The 16,837-nt window shown below is 50.7% G+C and overlaps 7 protein-coding genes across 7 annotated transcripts; 2 read left to right on the top strand and 5 right to left on the bottom strand.

The window, feature by feature from the left end:
• Positions 1-903: 903 nt before the first annotated feature.
• Positions 904-6,432, bottom strand: LDX57_008396 (uncharacterized protein; the record flags this gene model as incomplete). The annotated part of the gene is made up of 4 exons (XM_046090118.1): positions 904-1,800; positions 1,851-2,168; positions 2,226-5,801; positions 5,851-6,432. 4 exons carry the CDS (start codon positions 6,430-6,432, stop codon positions 904-906), a joined length of 5,373 nt encoding a protein of 1,790 aa, XP_045946090.1.
• A 445-nt stretch (positions 6,433-6,877) lies between these two features.
• On the bottom strand, positions 6,878-7,567 carry LDX57_008397 (uncharacterized protein; the record flags this gene model as incomplete). The annotated part of the gene is made up of 2 exons (XM_046090119.1): positions 6,878-7,038; positions 7,090-7,567. 2 exons carry the CDS (start codon positions 7,565-7,567, stop codon positions 6,878-6,880), a joined length of 639 nt encoding a protein of 212 aa, XP_045946091.1.
• A 412-nt stretch (positions 7,568-7,979) lies between these two features.
• Positions 7,980-9,250, bottom strand: LDX57_008398 (beta-ketoacyl [acyl carrier protein] synthase domain-containing protein; the record flags this gene model as incomplete). Its single annotated transcript, XM_046090120.1, has 4 exons — positions 7,980-8,420; positions 8,516-8,784; positions 8,855-8,999; positions 9,068-9,250. 4 exons carry the CDS (start codon positions 9,248-9,250, stop codon positions 7,980-7,982), a joined length of 1,038 nt encoding a protein of 345 aa, XP_045946092.1.
• Positions 9,251-10,327: 1,077 nt separating this feature from the next.
• Positions 10,328-10,980, bottom strand: LDX57_008399 (uncharacterized protein; the record flags this gene model as incomplete). Its single annotated transcript, XM_046090121.1, has 3 exons — positions 10,328-10,848; positions 10,915-10,920; positions 10,977-10,980. 3 exons carry the CDS (start codon positions 10,978-10,980, stop codon positions 10,328-10,330), a joined length of 531 nt encoding a protein of 176 aa, XP_045946093.1.
• Positions 10,981-11,574: 594 nt separating this feature from the next.
• Positions 11,575-13,295, top strand: LDX57_008400 (cytochrome P450; the record flags this gene model as incomplete). The annotated part of the gene is made up of 3 exons (XM_046090122.1): positions 11,575-11,646; positions 11,713-12,568; positions 12,649-13,295. The coding sequence occupies 3 exons, from the start codon at positions 11,575-11,577 to the stop codon at positions 13,293-13,295; spliced, it is 1,575 nt and encodes a 524-aa protein (XP_045946094.1).
• Positions 13,296-13,494: 199 nt separating this feature from the next.
• LDX57_008401 (alpha/beta hydrolase) lies at positions 13,495-14,950 on the bottom strand (the record flags this gene model as incomplete). The annotated part of the gene is made up of 4 exons (XM_046090123.1): positions 13,495-14,344; positions 14,400-14,508; positions 14,561-14,702; positions 14,753-14,950. 4 exons carry the CDS (start codon positions 14,948-14,950, stop codon positions 13,495-13,497), a joined length of 1,299 nt encoding a protein of 432 aa, XP_045946095.1.
• A 336-nt stretch (positions 14,951-15,286) lies between these two features.
• Positions 15,287-16,837, top strand: LDX57_008402 (MCT family MFS transporter; the record flags this gene model as incomplete). Its single annotated transcript, XM_046090124.1, has 5 exons — positions 15,287-15,527; positions 15,588-15,793; positions 15,859-16,129; positions 16,236-16,338; positions 16,408-16,837. 5 exons carry the CDS (start codon positions 15,287-15,289, stop codon positions 16,835-16,837), a joined length of 1,251 nt encoding a protein of 416 aa, XP_045946096.1.

Consider the following 16,837-nt stretch of genomic DNA (forward strand, 5'->3'; position numbering starts at 1 on the left):
AAACGGTCAGATTAATTCTTGTTTAATCTGGGTATATCTTAACTGTGCTAGAATTAAAAAAGATATAATAGGTAGGATTTGGCGCCAAGAACGGTTAAGACGATTAACCGTCCTGTTTTTAGTTATATCGCGGTCAGGTATAAAAGTTCCTATTAACCTAACCTGACCTGGCTGTTAGCCACTCTAATCATATATTAGATTTTGATTAAAGAAATTTATAATAATTTAATGTTTTTAATTGAAAATGAATTACTTGTCATTGAAAATGAGTTATTTGTTATTAAAAATGAAATTGAAAAAATATAAAAAGATTTAATTAAAAATAATATTGAGATTGAGGATTTGTCATTTGAAAAAAATAATTATTTTTGTTCGGGTATCGGCTCATTCGAATTGAAATAATTTAATTGTATTAGATTAAATATATATGATTTCAATTATTTTTTTTGTGATGAACATTCTAGTTGTATAAAATAATTATATATAATATTTGAGCAAGAATTTGCATTTTTACATGGTGTTTAGAATTAGTAGCTGAAAAATGAAATTAAGCAAATTATATATTAATGTATATATAATTTTATAATAGAACGAATCAATGACTTCTTATTCTGCCAGCAGATCTATTATAGGGTGTTGCTAATATTAGTAACAAATCACGTTTTTTCAACATGGCCGCTGCTATCCGCTGTAGGCTGGTGTTGGTGTCGTAACAGTAAGAAACAGAATGAAAATGGTAGAGAAGTGCTAGAGACCTGATCAGCCCTAGTATAGGTAGAGTTCTACACCGGGAAAGCAGATCACATTAAGTGCTCAACAATATGACAGACTAGGGAACTGCAGATTGACATTATTTCTCCTATATGAAAAAAATAGCATCCATGATTAGAACCGAAAGAACCATCAATGTGTCATCTTCACTGGATTTGAATTCCCTTCCTTTCTCAACCCGCTCCTATTCACAACCGTCGCCCCCATCGCTACAAAGCTGGTGCCTCCCAGAATCTCGAACGTAGGGACATCGGCCTGAAAGATCTTGCGAAGCCACCCTCTCAAATCAACTGCAAGTAGAGAGTCAACCCCATACGCCACGATCGGTTGGCTAGCATCAACTTCGGCATCCCCCGTTGTGACCCGCGAGATACTCCGTGCTATCTTGGCTACTAGGGCTTCAGCCACGACTTGGCCAGCTTCAGAAGAGCTCGCCGCCTCGATAAACGCCTGTCGATAGTCGCGCACGTTCTCCTGGCCGTGCATGCCGCCATTAGTAGAGGTCATCGTTGTCGAGGGGGCCCAATACAGAGTACTGAACATAGACCGCTGAAGCCAAGTAGGCTCGTCTAGGCCCTTAGCATGGAGATCGCGTGGCGTATTAATCCCACAAGCGACTTGGCATGCGCTGAGCGCGAGAATGTCCAGCGACGGGTTGCAGTAGCGTTCAAGAAGGGAGAAAAGGTCCTGCCGGGTAATAGGCTGCATGGCGCCTGCGCTTAACAATCTTTCCCTGATATGTTTATTTCCCACCTCGGCGAGGTAGCCGTCGTCAACCATCGCGCCAAGGTTAATACTGATTGCTTTTTGGCCTTTGGAGATACGATAATGGGCGAGGGCGTCTTGGAAGGTGTTTCCAGCGGCGTAGTTAGATTGGCCGCGGTGGCCGATTATCCCAGAGACGGAAGAAAGCAGGATGAAGAAGTTCAACGTTTCGGGCAATACTTGGTGGAGGTTCCAAGAACCGGACACTTTGGGCGCGGTCGAGGCTACCCATTCGACGTGGGTCATTTGACCGAAGACTACATCCTGTGAGGAGTTAGCCCTTCTCTAGTTAAGATATTAGCAATTACACTAACCTGCAAGACCATTGAAGCATGCACGCATCCTCGAATCGCAGGCATTACCTTGCCGCAATCGGAAAGGACACGACGAAGCTCAGCCTCGTCGCTGATGTCACAGGCCGGTGCTTGCACTGTAGCTCCAGCGCCCTGCAGAGCTTCGACTAGTTCTCGCGATGCTGGAGATCCAAGGCCTGAACGCGACAGAATGATAAGGTGGCGTGCACCCTTGTCAACCATCCACTTCGCGATAGTGCGGCCGATTCCACCAAAGCCTCCTGCAATCACATAGGTGGCATCATTCAAAAGAGTATACACTGGCTTTTGAATCTTTGCCTGTATCCGGTTAGACGTTTGCTTATGAATCAAAACAGAAAAGAGAAAAAGAAATACCTTCACTTCAGCCGTTGGAGACACTTGCACAACATGCTTGCCACTACTTTTCCCATGCGCAAGGGTTGAAAAAGCGCTCTTTACATCTTTAATGCCATAGATATTAAGAGGCCTGGCAGTATGCATATGTCCACCCGCGAAAAGATCGATTATGATCTGGATGTTTCTCTGCGCTTCATGCGGCCGTTCAACCATCCACATTGAGCCGTCGAAGGCCGAAAATGTAACCCCCTTGTTGAATGGGAACATAGGCAGGTTGGAATTCGCCAAGATATCTGTTTTGCCAATCTCAATGAATCGTCCATATGGTGCTAGAGACTCCCAAGAGGCAAAGAGGCCATCACCCGCTAGCGAATTTAGCACGACATCAACACCGCGGCCCCTGGTGATTCGTTTGACCGCAGTCGAGAACGAACAGTCGCGACTGTAAAGGATGTGGTCTTCTGGAATGCCATATTCAGATACTAGCAGCTCCTTCTTTTGCTTCGATCCCACCGTCACTATGACCTGAGCTCCTAAATACTGACTGATTTGGATGGCGGCCTGGCCGGTTCCACCTGCACCGGCGTGAATGAGGACGGTCTCGCCCTTGGTCAACCGCGCGATATCGTGAAGACATGTCCATGCCGTGACAAACTGGGTAGGTATCGACGCTGCTTCATCAAAGCTCATGCTTGAGGGAATCCGGCAGACGCATTGTGCCTTGCTGCGCGCATAGGTTTTAAATGACTCGGTGGTGGACATGGATACTCTGTCTCCAGGTTGGAAGTGTCCTGCACACGCCGATCCGACTGCCCGGACGACCCCAGCACATTCATTTCCTATATCTTGGTCTGGTACGCGGCCCAGCGCAATCAGGCAGTCCTTGAAGTTCAGGCCTATGCTCCGAACTTCGATCTCCACTTCATCGTCGGCGAGATTCTGGGAGTGGAGGCTATCTTCGACAAATATCAGGCTTTCCAGAAGGCCGGGCGTTTCAGTGACGAGCCGGAGAGGTGGAGAGGCTTGCCAAGTTGTTTGCTGGGGAACTTCGTCTGCTGGACTGTCGGAGATGGCGTTTCGACAGTCATTGTCTATCTGGAGTCTACAGACGTTCATGAGGCCATCGTGGTCTTCGTATTCAAGTTCAAAGTTTTCGTCATCGCCTTGACAGAATCGAACTATGATGTCTCTGACAGCATGTAACTTCTCCGCGGGAGAGCCTTGATATGTGGACAATCCAATTCTCAAGACCTTGCTATACTCGACCTCGGTTTGCCAAGATCGAATAAGGCCACTAGCCATCCCAAAGGACGGATGACCCGAGCCATCATCCACAGTCCTGGAGATCCAGATAATCATTTTGTATAACTGGACCTGCTTCTGAAGAAAATGCAGACCAGGTCCATCTAGATTGAGAAGCAAAGACCGATCCGGGTTGTCGATAATGATGGTTGTGGATTCCGGGTAGGTGTGTGTAGCACGAAGCTCACCGAGATTAGCACGCTTGCAATCCAGATCGCCTGTATCTAGCAGGACCCGCTGCAAGGAATCAGCTAGTATGGTGGCCCCGTGATTGGTCTGATCAGTGATAATATCTATGCCGTTAAAGTCCCCAGAAGGTGTCCCGGGATGCTGAACCTTAGTACTGACGAGAACACTAAGTTCATGGCATTGACTGCCACGGTAATCACGAAATTCGTGGTCAATACCAGAAAAGCCAGTTTCCTGAAGGATTCGATTCCAGCAGTCGACGTCAATGCAGGGCCCTTGTGCGCGGAACGATTCACTGCTCAACCACCAGCCAGGAAGAAGCCCCATGACAAAGGCAGTTATGCCTAATGATGGCTTCACTACTTCGTGCAAAATGAGCTTACCACCAGGGCGTAGCATCCGGTGAACATTCCTCAACGTTGTGGAAAGGTCTTGTGTTGCATGTAGAACGTTCGCTGCTATTATCACGTCGTAAGATTCTGGAGAAAAGCCCTGGGTTGTGCCAGGCCGTTCGATATTCAAGCGCTGGAATTCCAAACGTGGAAAACTGCTGAATCTTCCTTTCGCTGGTGCAAAAAATGCTTCGGAGATGTCGGTGAAAGTGTACCGCTTGTACAGGGCATATGTGGACTGTGAGATGCTCCCGCGGCTTAAAGACGTGAGAATCGGCATAGTGGTTCCTCCCGTTCCTGCGCCTATCTCAAGATACTCCGCGTTGGGATGCTTATGCGAGAATAGCTGGAGATACTTCTGCAATGGTCCGAAGCAGCCCGGTACTTTGCTGTGCTCGGTGTAGAGGTCTTCAAGCAAGGAACTGCTGAAAAGCAGATCCAGGGGATCCTTTTCTAAGAGCAGGATTCCCTTCATATTTTGTGCAACCGCGGCATGGACCTTGCCCTGGGCGTTGAAATGTTTTAAATAGTTTGCTTGTTCCTTTATCCGTGCCTCGTAGTCGACTTCATGGTCCCGACAGAAAGATACGTTCCGGCCATGTCTCTTGACAAACTCTCCTGCCCATGTAATATAGCGGGACAAATGAGAAGGAAGTTTTAAAGGCGACTTTCCAAACTGCACCAGGTTATATTCTAAGCAATCCAGTTGGAGAGCGAGTAGTTGCTGATGAAGCCCAGTCGGCCCGTCATCTTCTGGAAGACCTGCCTCGCAGTATCTCGATAGCTCTTTAGCATCCATAAGGTCCAGATCAGGCAACCAAACCGGATTCCAGCACAGCGGAATGTCTCTGTCGGTAGAACTGGAAGGACTTGAAATCGTATCGACAACAGTCATCTTGGCGCCTTCTAGCTGGGCAAACACCCTGGACCCATCGTTGCTCAACGCGGTGATCTCGCATTCTGTGCCGCGATCCGTCTGCGACGTTATCTTGGATATGGCACTAACAGAACTTGCGTCCGCCCAGCCCTCATCATAGCTTGATATCCATGCTTTCCTAATCTGCGATGGGACTAGAGTCGGTTTCATAGCTTTCCCCCCTTCGGTGTAGGTCACCAGTGCGAGCTGAAGGAGTGCATCGAGCATTCCGGAAAAGGCGATTCTACTTTGAGGTTTTTTCTCGTCTGCACCTGGTGGCCATTCGCAGTGAAATACACGGCCAGCTGACTGGTTTCCTAAAACATGGGCACTTTGGATGTTTCTGAAGAGTGACCCGTAGTCCATCCCGCAGTTTCGCAGGCATTCGTAGAGGGAGTCCACTGAAGCAGGTGAGCCAGTGTTCGTCACTGAATCAATATCCTGCTGAAGCTCGCGGAGGAGATCTGCGGTCCCTTGTCCGTTGTCAACTTCGGATACTTCGGACGTATGCTCCGCGCGAACGCGCCCGGTGCAGATGTTTTCCCAGTTGTTGCGCATGTATGCGCAGAGGCGAAAGCTCGCCCAGGAGCGATTCCGCGCCGTGGTGTTGCTGTCAAAATGCAAGAACAATTGCGTCTCAACACTCTGATCCTCTGGGACTGCCATTGCCGCGTGGAACTTAATATCCCTGAGCTCATAGCCACAGATAACTCCCTGCGCGGAAGTAACCTCGGCTGCAGCCTCAATAGCCATTGAAATCATGCTAGCAGCTGGGAAAAGGACAGAATTATTGATCTACAGTATTCGTTAGCACATGCTGTCTTCAGGACCCTGAGCGCTCCACCTTATGATGTTCGATCCAAGGATGATCAGCTACGCTCAGAAAGCCGCGCCATTGTGGCTCAAAGGGGTTCCAATCCACGGCGCGGTGTCCCAAAAGACGAGTTTTGGGATGCTCTTGCAGGCGATGAGACTTGGAAATTCGACTATCGTGGAAGTAGCTTTCCGAATGATCGAAAGGATATGGAGGGAGATCGGACAGCGGAAGAATATTACTGGACTCGCCGTTCAGTCGGGAAAGATGAGGCGAATGCCCAAGACACCAAAGCCGTCCCATGGCCTGCATTATCGACTGCACCCCCGAAGAGCCGCGTTCAAGTGCGGAGGCATACTCCATATTGGCTTCCTTTGACGTGACAATATCACGGATAGGTCCGCGAAGGGCGCTGTGCGGGCCAATTTCCAAACAGGTGTCGATCTTCATCAGCCCGCAGTGGCTCCTGTCAATCTTTTTTACAACTCGTTTTGCGCACAGTCGCTGAAAGGCCTGCGAGAACCGGACTGGCTGGACCATATTTTCAACCCAGTAGGCCGGATTTTGCAGGCTCTCCCGTTGTAATCTGCTATTCGAGACGGTCGAGAACATAACGGGGCCATGGAGAAAGCTATCCCCTGATTCAAGTATTCCCAGCCCATGCAAATAGTCACTTGAGACCAGATTCATGTGCGAAGAATGATACGCCGCAGTGGCTCTGAGTTTGCGGGCAAACACGCCAGCTCTGTCGAATCTAACTTTGAGTGAGTCTATGGCCATATCGTCCCCAGAAATAGTCACACTGGAAGGGCTATTATAGCAGGAGATGCAGACCGAACCGGAGGTCTGGGTCTGTTCGTTTAGAAACTTTGAAATCTCTTCTGACGAGAGGCCGACAGCCATCATTGACCCACGCTCCATCGAACTGCGTTTATATAAGTTCGATGTGTGAATCCCACGCAGGTAGGCAATTTTCCAAGCCGAAGTGCGCGATATGGCGCCGCAACAGTACCTAGATTCAATCAGTGAATATGTTAGACATCGGCCTGGGTCCACCTCACGCTGCTGCAATCTCTCCAGACGAGTGCCCAATAACAGCATCTGGGCGGACGTTGAAATACGCGAGAAGATCCACCAGGGCAACTTGAAGTGCTGTGCAGAGGGTCTGGCTGAAATGGGGCTCTTCGATCTGGCTGCTTGATATGTTTAAAAGTTTGTCTGAGCAAGTAAGCATTAGGTTGCGTATCTAGTAGGGGTCAATATAATCACCTATTAGGTTCCATTCGCACCCAAGTGATCGTAGATAGACCTCGGCCTGTCGCAGGCTTTCCCGAAACACATCATACTGCAGCAGCTCTATGCCCATCCCAGGCCACTGTGCTCCTTGTCCGGTAAAAACAAACGCCAATTTCGGCTTCATAGATGACTTCAGTGGCGCGGAAATTCGAAGTTCGAACTCACGGAGACTGGTATGAGGATCAATGACACTAAACCCTCGCCATGGGAGATGATTCCGCTTCTGTGCAAGGGTATAAGCCAGTCTTCTGATTAATTCACTCTGCGACTGGTCACTGCCAGGAATGAAACTATTATAGGATTCAGCGACGCGATGGGCCGCATTACTGCTGGCGGCGGAAAACGGAAACAGACAGAGGCTGGAGGAAGGATGGTAGCCGTTTGACTGCAAGCAGATCTTCTCTCGAACGCGTCTCGGCAAGACAAGGTTGCCTGTTTCCTTGGGCGCCATTGAGGAGCAGATAATCCCATCAAGACTACGCTCAAGCAGAAAGTGATAGGCATCATCTAAAACAGCATGTGCGTTCGACCCTCCGAACCCAAACGAATTCATCGATATACGCCGCAGGCCCCTATGCGGCCACGGCAGGACTGTCTGGGGAAACTGGTCTCGCGTTCAGCAATCATCCATGAAAAGTCGGCCAATGCAAGTACCTTTATTCCGAGACATTTCTCGTCAATCTGCGGATTGACCACGCGGAGATCAGCCACAGGGGGAATGAGGCCTTTTTCAAGCATTGCAACCGCCTTAATCACACCTGCTATTCCACTTGCTCCTTCTAAATGTCCAATATTTGCTTTGACAGATCCCCTTCGAGCCAGTTAGTCTCGACACCGGTTCTGAGGATAGAAAAATAATTTGCTTACATGTAAAGGGGCCCATCTTCCCTATCTCGCCCCCGACAGAACGCCGCTCCCATTGCAGTCGCTTCGATTGGATCGCCGACGGGAGTGCCTGTACCGTGCGCCTCCACATACGCTGTGCGCGACTTATCCAGCCCAGCTCGTTCATAACACTGGTTGACAAGACGCTCCTGTGCACTCCTGCTGGGTCGCGTAATTCCGTTTGTATATCCGTCTTGATTGGATGCCGTGGACCGAATGATGGCCCGGACGGTATCCCCATCGCGTATGGCGTCTCGGAGTCGCTTGATGACCAGAACGCCCGCCCCTTCGCCGCGGCCGTATCCGTTCCCCTGGGCATCGAAGCTCCGGCACCGACCGTCGGGAGAAAGCATGTTCATGCCAGAAAGGATGTGGAAAAGGTCGGGCGCGAGGAGCAGATTCACGCCGCCGACGAGACTCTGAACATGTCAGCGGAGTTCTTTCCGTCCATGGAGTTGGAGATGACTGGGGTTAAGGATCATTATATTTGAAATCAAACGAAATATAGCCATACCATATTACTGGCTCCAGACCAAATGCTCTGGCACGCGTGATCCAACGCTACCAGACTGCTAGAACAAGCCGTATCAACATTAATACTGGGCCCTAGCAAATTGAAAAACCAACTAATTCTGTTGGCGTTCAGAGTCGTTGTTATACCCGTCGCTGCGTATGCGGCCTGGTCACGTATGTCTTTCTCATATAATGTCTTGAAGTCGTCGGTGAAACAGCCCATGTAGACGGAGGTATTGGACCCGTGAACCCTTGCGATCGAGATTCCAGCTGCGGAAGGATCGGATGGTGTCAGAGAATAAAGGCGCCATGATCACAAGGAGCAGAGAAGCTGACTTACCGTTTTCCAAAGCTCTATAAGTTGTTTCCAGAAGTATGCGCTGCTGTGGATCCATTGAGGCTGCTTCTGTCGCGGACACTGAGAAGAACGGCGCATCAAACGCCGTGACGTCGTCTGCTAGAAAGTGCGCCTGTCGTACAGGAATCTGTTGTCCATTCAAAAGGAGTCAATCAGCGTGAGGACCACCGCAGAGAGAGGGAGGGGAATGCTCACACTCTGCGGATTGATGCGCTCAGGAGGAGGGCTTTGCGATACACATCGGCCCTGGATGAGCATGTCCCAGAAGCTATCCAGGTCCGTGGCCCCTCCTGGAAACTGAAGGGCCAGTCCGACTATCGCGATGGGATCGAGGACATCCTGCTCGGATGTGCCCACGAGAGGGGGCTTAGCTGTCATGACTATCTGCTTTGGAGTCGAAATGGTGAAAAGATAAAATTGGTCGATTGCTCACGGAATTGGAGTTTACAGGGCACGGGCCATCCGGGAATGTATGTATATAGTCCCGAGGTTTACTCCGTAGAGAGTGGAAGAAGTTCTGGGGAAGGCTGAAAGCGCCCCAAATACACTACCCATAATTCTCGGAAGAGTCGAATCGAGGTCGCGAGAACACAACGGCCCCTCCAGTAAGTAATTCACCGAGGTGATTGGCATAGTGGGCTACACAATCTTGTTGACGGCGGTGATCTTGTTAGCACGTCCCACTTTGTACGCTAAGATTTTGCCCCGCCAAGCAACCTTGTATTAACATAAATCAATAAATCTAATAATAAAATTTGTTTAATTAAAGATAGTCCTACTAACTTGATGGCCAACCTAATTAAGAAGGCAGTTTGGCATGTGCCTACTCAGTTAGGGCTTACAGGTGGACCGCACTAATAAAATTACGGTCCAACAGAGTAGATAACTGGCTTGGAGCCCCTCTATCCAGGTGTAATACATAGTAGGTTAGGGATGCATGGCTGAAATACGACTCCGTACGAAATGTCAATGAGACAAATGGGCAAGGATGAAATTGGGATTTGCAGTATGCAGCATAAGAACTGAATCAGTATTACTCCGTAGACTGGTGGGGAGGTTAGTACCTACTCTGGAGTTGATTGCTCTTTGCGAAGGTGCCATAGGACGGTACACGAACCGCCTTCCCTACTACTCCGGTGTATGTACGGAGTAGTACTCCGGAGTACTGCACATACAGAGTACTGCGTACTGGGAAGAATACTCTCCAAGCCAATATTGAACACTATCGCGTCAGGTGGGACGTACTAACGAAATCACCATGGTTAACCGGGATAGGTGTTAGTGTCATGTCGATCGGTTTCCTCCACGGAGAGAAAATAATAAGAAATAAAACTCCAAGAAAGAAAGAATGAAGGAAAGAAGCAACGACTGGAACAGTACCAACATGGCGCCGGAAGACAATTAATTCTGCTTATCCTAGGTATGTACGACCAAACCAAGTGCTATTTAGAACAACTACTGCAGTCCCTCTGCAAAGTCCACCGTCCTGCGTATCGCATTCACGGACCCTTTCAAAGAGCCTTTTGAGCTCCCACCCGGCACCTCGTGTCCTCCGGAATGCACAAACGGGGAGCACCACTCCGGCCGACACATCGTGCATAACATACGACTAGTGTCCGAGTGGCTATCAGTCTCGCCCCAGATGTGCGCGGTGGGGAGCTGCAATGGAACCTCAACTTCGGTGCTGACCGGAGCATCGTTGGTCGGAGGGCCCATAATGGGGGCGCCCTCGGGTGTGGCGGCCGAGAGGAAGATCGCACACCGTACGGGGTAGCCGGTGGGGCGGTGGGCCTGGAGTTGAGCCAGCAGAGCAGCGGCCACCTGGGCGCCCTGGGAAAAGGCCAGGATTCCGTCGAAGGGACCTTCGTGCTCGAGGAACTCGGCTAAGTGTTGCAAAGCCGCCGCAAATGACTCCGGTCGCGATGGATCAAAGTACGCGAAACAGTCGTCGTCAGTGGGGAAATACGTCGCCAGACCTAAGTGGGCCGGTCAACGAGCTACGTACTTTTGACAAACATGCCACATGCTTCTGCTGAACGTACCGGGGTCTATAGGACATGAGATAGTTCCCTCGGCATAGTCATACGTGTGACCGTCTCCCAACTCATATCGGAGGGCAGCTAATGGCCCCATGGGTCAGAGATCATCGTTCGTCATTCACTAATTCGGTGGCTTACCAGTTTGAGCTTCAAGGATCTTGTGTCTGGTTAGTCCAACTGAAAAAAAAAAAAGAAAAGAAAAAAAAAAAAAAGAAAAAAGAAAAAAAAAGGGCAAAACAACACACAGCACCGCCATCTCTCCGGCTAACGCACCTGGCTGTTCGACCCCACCCCGTGTAAACAAAGAAAATGCATTGTGGTTCAGACTGAGCGGCGCAACTGCGCCTGCTCGAAGGAAGGGTGCGTTGCGCCTAATTTATAATTGGAACCGGATCAGCCCGACAAAGCTCCGCGGAGGTGATGTGAGGGAATCCGCCTGCACGCTGATTGCACCTCACCAGAATCCCCTCTAAGCGGGGTCTGCACTAGTGAGGTGCGTCCGAATGGCCTCCCCGGATGTGGCATTATCCGAGTGAGCAAGGAGGACTGAAAAGCGGATCGCAAGGTGAAATTATAAAGCGCCTGAATGTCTCCAAACCGCCGAAATTACCACCTTCATACAGTCATATCCACTAGCACCAGTAGTACTCACCAGTCGCCACCATGTCAATCACAAGTGACTTTCTGACTGCTTTCTCCCTGCCCGGGGCCTTGCTGCTCGGTGTTCTGTGCCTGGTATGGACCCGTATAAGTACTTCTTGGCCATAGAGGACGGACTGCAAGGCTAACTAACCGAAACAGACCACCGGATATGTCATCCACCAAGTCTGGCTTCATCCTTTGGCCAAATACCCCGGTCCGTTAGTGTCGAAACTCACGCACCTCTACTCCGTTTATCATGCTCTCAGGAGTGACCGCCACGCCGACCTCTACCGACTACACCAGCAATACGGCCCCATTGTACGCTTCGGCCCAAACCATATCTCTATTAAGGATGTTCGAGCCTTGGAACCGATCTATGGGCACGGGGCAAACGTCAGGAAATCCCGCTGGTATAGCTCCTTCTACAGCGTGAGCATCTTCAACGCCATCGACAAGGATGTCCACGCCCGTAAGAAACGGGTTATGTCGCAGGCTTTTTCAGACCAGGCCCTCCGCGCCATGGAACCGCATATTATCTCTAGCATTCGAGAATGGTGCGGTGCGATCGGGAAAGATGCAGGCTCCAAGAGCAAGAGCGGTGGGTCGGACAGGTGGACGGAGCCGAAGGACATGGCGCATTGGAGTGCCTGTATGGTCTTTGATGTACTAGGGGAGATATGTTTCGGACGGAGCTTCGAGACGTCGACTAAAGAGGAGAACCAGTTCTTCTTTTCACTGATGGCGTTGAATGTGCGCATCTTGAATATTTGTGGCCAGCTGCCTATTCTGAGGAAGTTCGGGCTTGATACCTACCTTCGTCGAGGGACGGCGGCGAGCCGCGAGAGGCAGATCCGATTCTCGCGAAAGCAGTTGGCTGATCGGCTGGCGATTGATTCGGAGAAGACGCAAAGGAGAGATATTATCTACTATTTGCAAAAGGCTCGCGACCCTGAGACGGGGGAGGCGTACTCGCAGCCAGAGCTGATTTCGGAGGCTACTTTACTGATGGGAGCCGGTGGGTTGCCTTTCCTAGATCGAGGCCAAGAAGGTCTGTATAGAGATCGCTAACCCCGTATGCTTCTCTGATTCCCACAGGCTTCGACACAGCTAACACAGCCCTGGCCGCAACATTCTACTTCCTTTGCAAACACCCCCCTGTCCTCACTCGCCTCTCCACCGAAATCCGTACTGCATTCTCTACCCTAGAGAGTATCGTCTCCGGCCCTACCATGCAGCAAATGGTCTATCTCCGCGCCTGTATAAGTGAAAGCATGCGACTCTGCCCTCCCGTTCCTATGGATCTACCCCGAGAAGTCCAGCCGGGCGGTCTGCGCGTCATGAACCAATATTTCCCTCCCGGCACTATAGTCGGCGTCCCGACTTACTCGCTGCATCACGACGAGGCGTACTTTGACGATCCGTTTGCCTACCGGCCCTCTCGCTGGCTGCTTCATGGTAGTCCGGTCTGTCAGGGCGACGAGGGTGTTAGCGCGGAGATCCTTGCCCGGCAGAAGGAGGCATTCGTGCCGTTTAGCTTAGGACCGAGGGCCTGTATTGGGAGAAATGTAGCATGGATGGAGCTGGAGGTGGGGCTCGCGAGGGCGCTTTGGTTGTATGATATTCGAATTGCGCCGGGTAGGGAGCATGTTGGTGTCGCCAAGCGTGGTGGGGAGTATATGATTAGAGATAATTTCGTGGTGGGTAAGGAGGGGCCGATGGTTCAGTTTCGTCAGAGGGGTTGATTAAGTCTGAGTGTATTTCGATTCGGTGGTTTTTTTTTTTTTTTTTTTTTTTTTTTGGTTGTCGCTCTAGCTTGCTAGTTGCTTACATAGAATTGAGATCGCCTGGGGTGAGGAATATTAACATAAAACACTTGAGGGATGAACTGCATTACGTTCTGTCAACAGGCAAGTTATTCTACCTAAGCCAGTAATTCTAAGGTCACAACTTATCCTTCTTCGGTTTCGGAGCTCGGAAAGCGCTGATCGGTTTGATAGCTTTATACCATTCCTCCCCTAAGACAAGATGATCGCGCTTGCTCATAGACCGGCGTTTTTCTTCCCACTCGCGCTCTAAACGAATGAAGTGCGCCATTTCATGATCTAACCACTGGAAGCAATGTTCAGCCGCGTCGGCCACATTCTCAAATGGGAAGAGATGACCCGCTTTAGGCAAGATCACTTCCATAACCCTCCCTGGAGAAATTCCTCCACTGCCACCGACCCCTGTTCCACAGATCTGGACACCCTGGCGGATTTCGTCTATACGGAGATAGGTATTTCCCCCGAGAAGCCAGAGAGCCGACGGCCGCAAACTTGGAAGCTTATAGAACGTGCTGCGTGGTTCTGGACGATACATAGGGATGAAGGCAGCCAGAGGATCCATATCTGCGTGCGTGCGACGGTTGATTTGGATAGAGCCGTCTAAGGCACGGGCCGAGAAATTCTCGCGGATCTGACCCAGCAGATCTTGATATTTGGTAGTAGTCAGCGTAACGGGTGGGTCGGACGTATCGCTACCTTCCGGGAGTGGATGCAAAGCTGTGGGCAGATCGCGGAACATATACTTGGCCGCTCGATCCAGACAACGAGGGTCCATAGCGGGGAAGATCTTTGCGTAAGTGGCCATAGCCGCCTTACGGTTTGGCCAAACGTCGGAACGGTATAAGGTAAAATTAATTGCGCTGGGGGGCTCGGTCCCAAAGCCCATGGGTGGCGGGTTTAGTTGAATGACGGGGTCCAAGAGGATGACCGTCGTGAAGAGACGAGGATGCAGATATGCTAGGTTCGTTCTTATCGCGCCTTATTAGTTATAGTTCTTCTATCTGATATGGAGAGGGGACGGACATAATGGTGCCTCCAAAGCTATGGCCCACCCCAACTATCGGTCGAGGCATTTGATCGCGGAAGTGATTAACCATTAATAGCAGGTCTCGGGCACAATCCATCCAGGAGACTATTTATCTTCATTAGCTGGCTAACCTAGAAGATTCCCAACCATAACTCACAATCCGTGCTCAACTTATCTTCGTTGAGGATGCCACTGCCACCCATATTGACCATATCGGCAATCCAGATACTGCGGATCTGCACGTTTCCATGCTGTCTTGAACGCTGCCATATTTCGTCCCACAATGGCTCGTACAGTTCCTTTACAGCCAATTAACGTTCCAATTCGTTCGAGAGTCCCGGAGACTTACCTTAGCCAGGGCAACCCCGTGGGCTGCCACGATGGTCACCGCATTCGAGGACAGGGGCAGTGATTGCTCCTTAGGAGTGTACTGTTTCACATGGAGCTGCAACACATCCTCTTGACTATTGGCGGTGCTGCCGGCATACTCGCGAATGTGGCCCGCGGGGATGGTATGCTCCGTAACGTTGAAATTGGTGGTCGACATGGTTTGGTCGGTCTCTTCGTCGTTTGGTCCGGCAGAGAAAGAAAATTAATAGATGGAGAAAGGAGGCGTTGGAGGGACTTTCGGGGGAGCAGACAAAGAAGTTTCGTAGCCGAGGTTGCAGGGATTGTTTTTGGTTACCTAAGGCTGTTTGATTAGTTAGTTAATTAGTTAACTAGTTATTGCCACGCATCTCATGCAGCGGCATACGCGTCCAGCATTCCGATACATATATAGCTTTTAGTCTACCAATAGACCCTTCGATTTTTTTTCGAAATAAACAATCTCGAAAGATTATACTAAAAAACAAAAAGTTCCCACTTCCAGGAAGCACCGACAATGTCTTCTTCTCCCTCTAAACCACTCCCTCTATCGGATCCTTCCGAGGTCCCCAAGACCGAGCTTGACACCCCCAAGGAGGGGAGCCCAACGGCATGGCTGACTGTCGCCGGCTCGGCCGCTGCTCTGTTTGCTTCGTTCGGCTGGGTCAATTGCATCGGGGTGTTTCAGGCGGAGTATGAAAATAATCAATTACGCGAGTACAGCAGCTCCCAGATCTCCTGGATCACGTCGATGGAATGTTGGTCCCCACAAACCCTCGGTGTAGCACTTACTCTCAACTCACGAAGATCATTCACAGTCTTTTTCATGATGTTCCCCTCCGCCGTAACGGGGAAGCTGTTTGACAGTTACGGGCCGCGAGTGCCTATTGCGATGGGCACGCTGGTGCACACCTTCGGGCTGATGATGGCCAGCATTTCGCACAAGTACTATCAGTTCATGCTGAGCCAATCGGTTTGCTCTGGACTGGGATGCGCTCTCATCTTCACCCCTGCCATGGCCGCCGTAAGGAATACATCAATGGGGGGCTGTCCCCCAGGGTGGTTGTTGATTTGTTGACTGTTTCCCAGCCGTATACCTGGTTCCGCAGAAGGAAGGCGATTGCTTCTGGGCTCACTGTGGCAGGGTCCTCGATTGGTGGGGTGGTGTTTCCTCTCATGGTCCAACACTTGATTCCCCGAGTGGGATTTGGCTGGACGATGCGAATCTGCGCCTTTTTGGTCCTGGCCATGCTGATTTTCGCTGTCCTGACGGTTTCATCCCGCATTGAGCATCGTCCGACGCCAATGAAGATCGTCGACTACGTGAAGCCTCTATCCGAGCTGGACTTCTGCATCTTATGTGCAGCGTGCTTTTTTCTGTACTGTGGGTTGCGCAATAAATAGGCCCCCGCCCATTACATAATGGCCCACGGGAGGATCTTTAACAAGGCTAATTGGATGCAAAGGGGGGATGTTTGTCCCGTTCAATTACATTTCCGTCGTCGCAATGCGCCATGGTATGTCCCATCGCCTGGCGCTAAGCCTAATCCCCATCCTGAACGGTGCGAGGTAGGTTTGCTGTCCCTTTCCACCACATCTCGGTCCGCAGCCTGAGCCTCAGGAAATTAACGCTCGCAGCTTCCTGGGTCGCACCGTGCCAAACTACTTCGCCGACCGGTGCGGCGCATTTAATGTTATGATTGTCATGACACTGTTCACCGCGATCATCGTGCTCGCCCTCTTGCTACCCGCCAGCGGCAACGCAGCTTTCCTGACTTTCACGGCCCTCTTTGGGGTGGGTTCAGGAGCGACAGTCGGCCTGGGTCCTGTCCTGATTGCCATATTGTCTCCTATCAAGGAAGTCGGCCTAAGAATGGGCACCACGCTAGCCATCGGGGCCGTCGGGGGGCTCACCAGCCCTCCTATTGCTGGGGCGATTGCGGCGCGGGAGGAGGGGGACTTCACATATGCGTGTGTCTTCTCGGGCGTCAGTTACTTCTCAGCCTTCGTTTGCTTTTCGGTCCTGCGCGTGCGTCGTGGTGGGTGGAGGGTTACATCGACGCTCTGA

This window comes from Aspergillus melleus (genome assembly GCF_016097325.1).
Source record: "Aspergillus melleus strain CBS 546.65 chromosome Unknown contig4, whole genome shotgun sequence".
Classification (NCBI taxonomy): domain Eukaryota; kingdom Fungi; phylum Ascomycota; class Eurotiomycetes; order Eurotiales; family Aspergillaceae; genus Aspergillus; species Aspergillus melleus.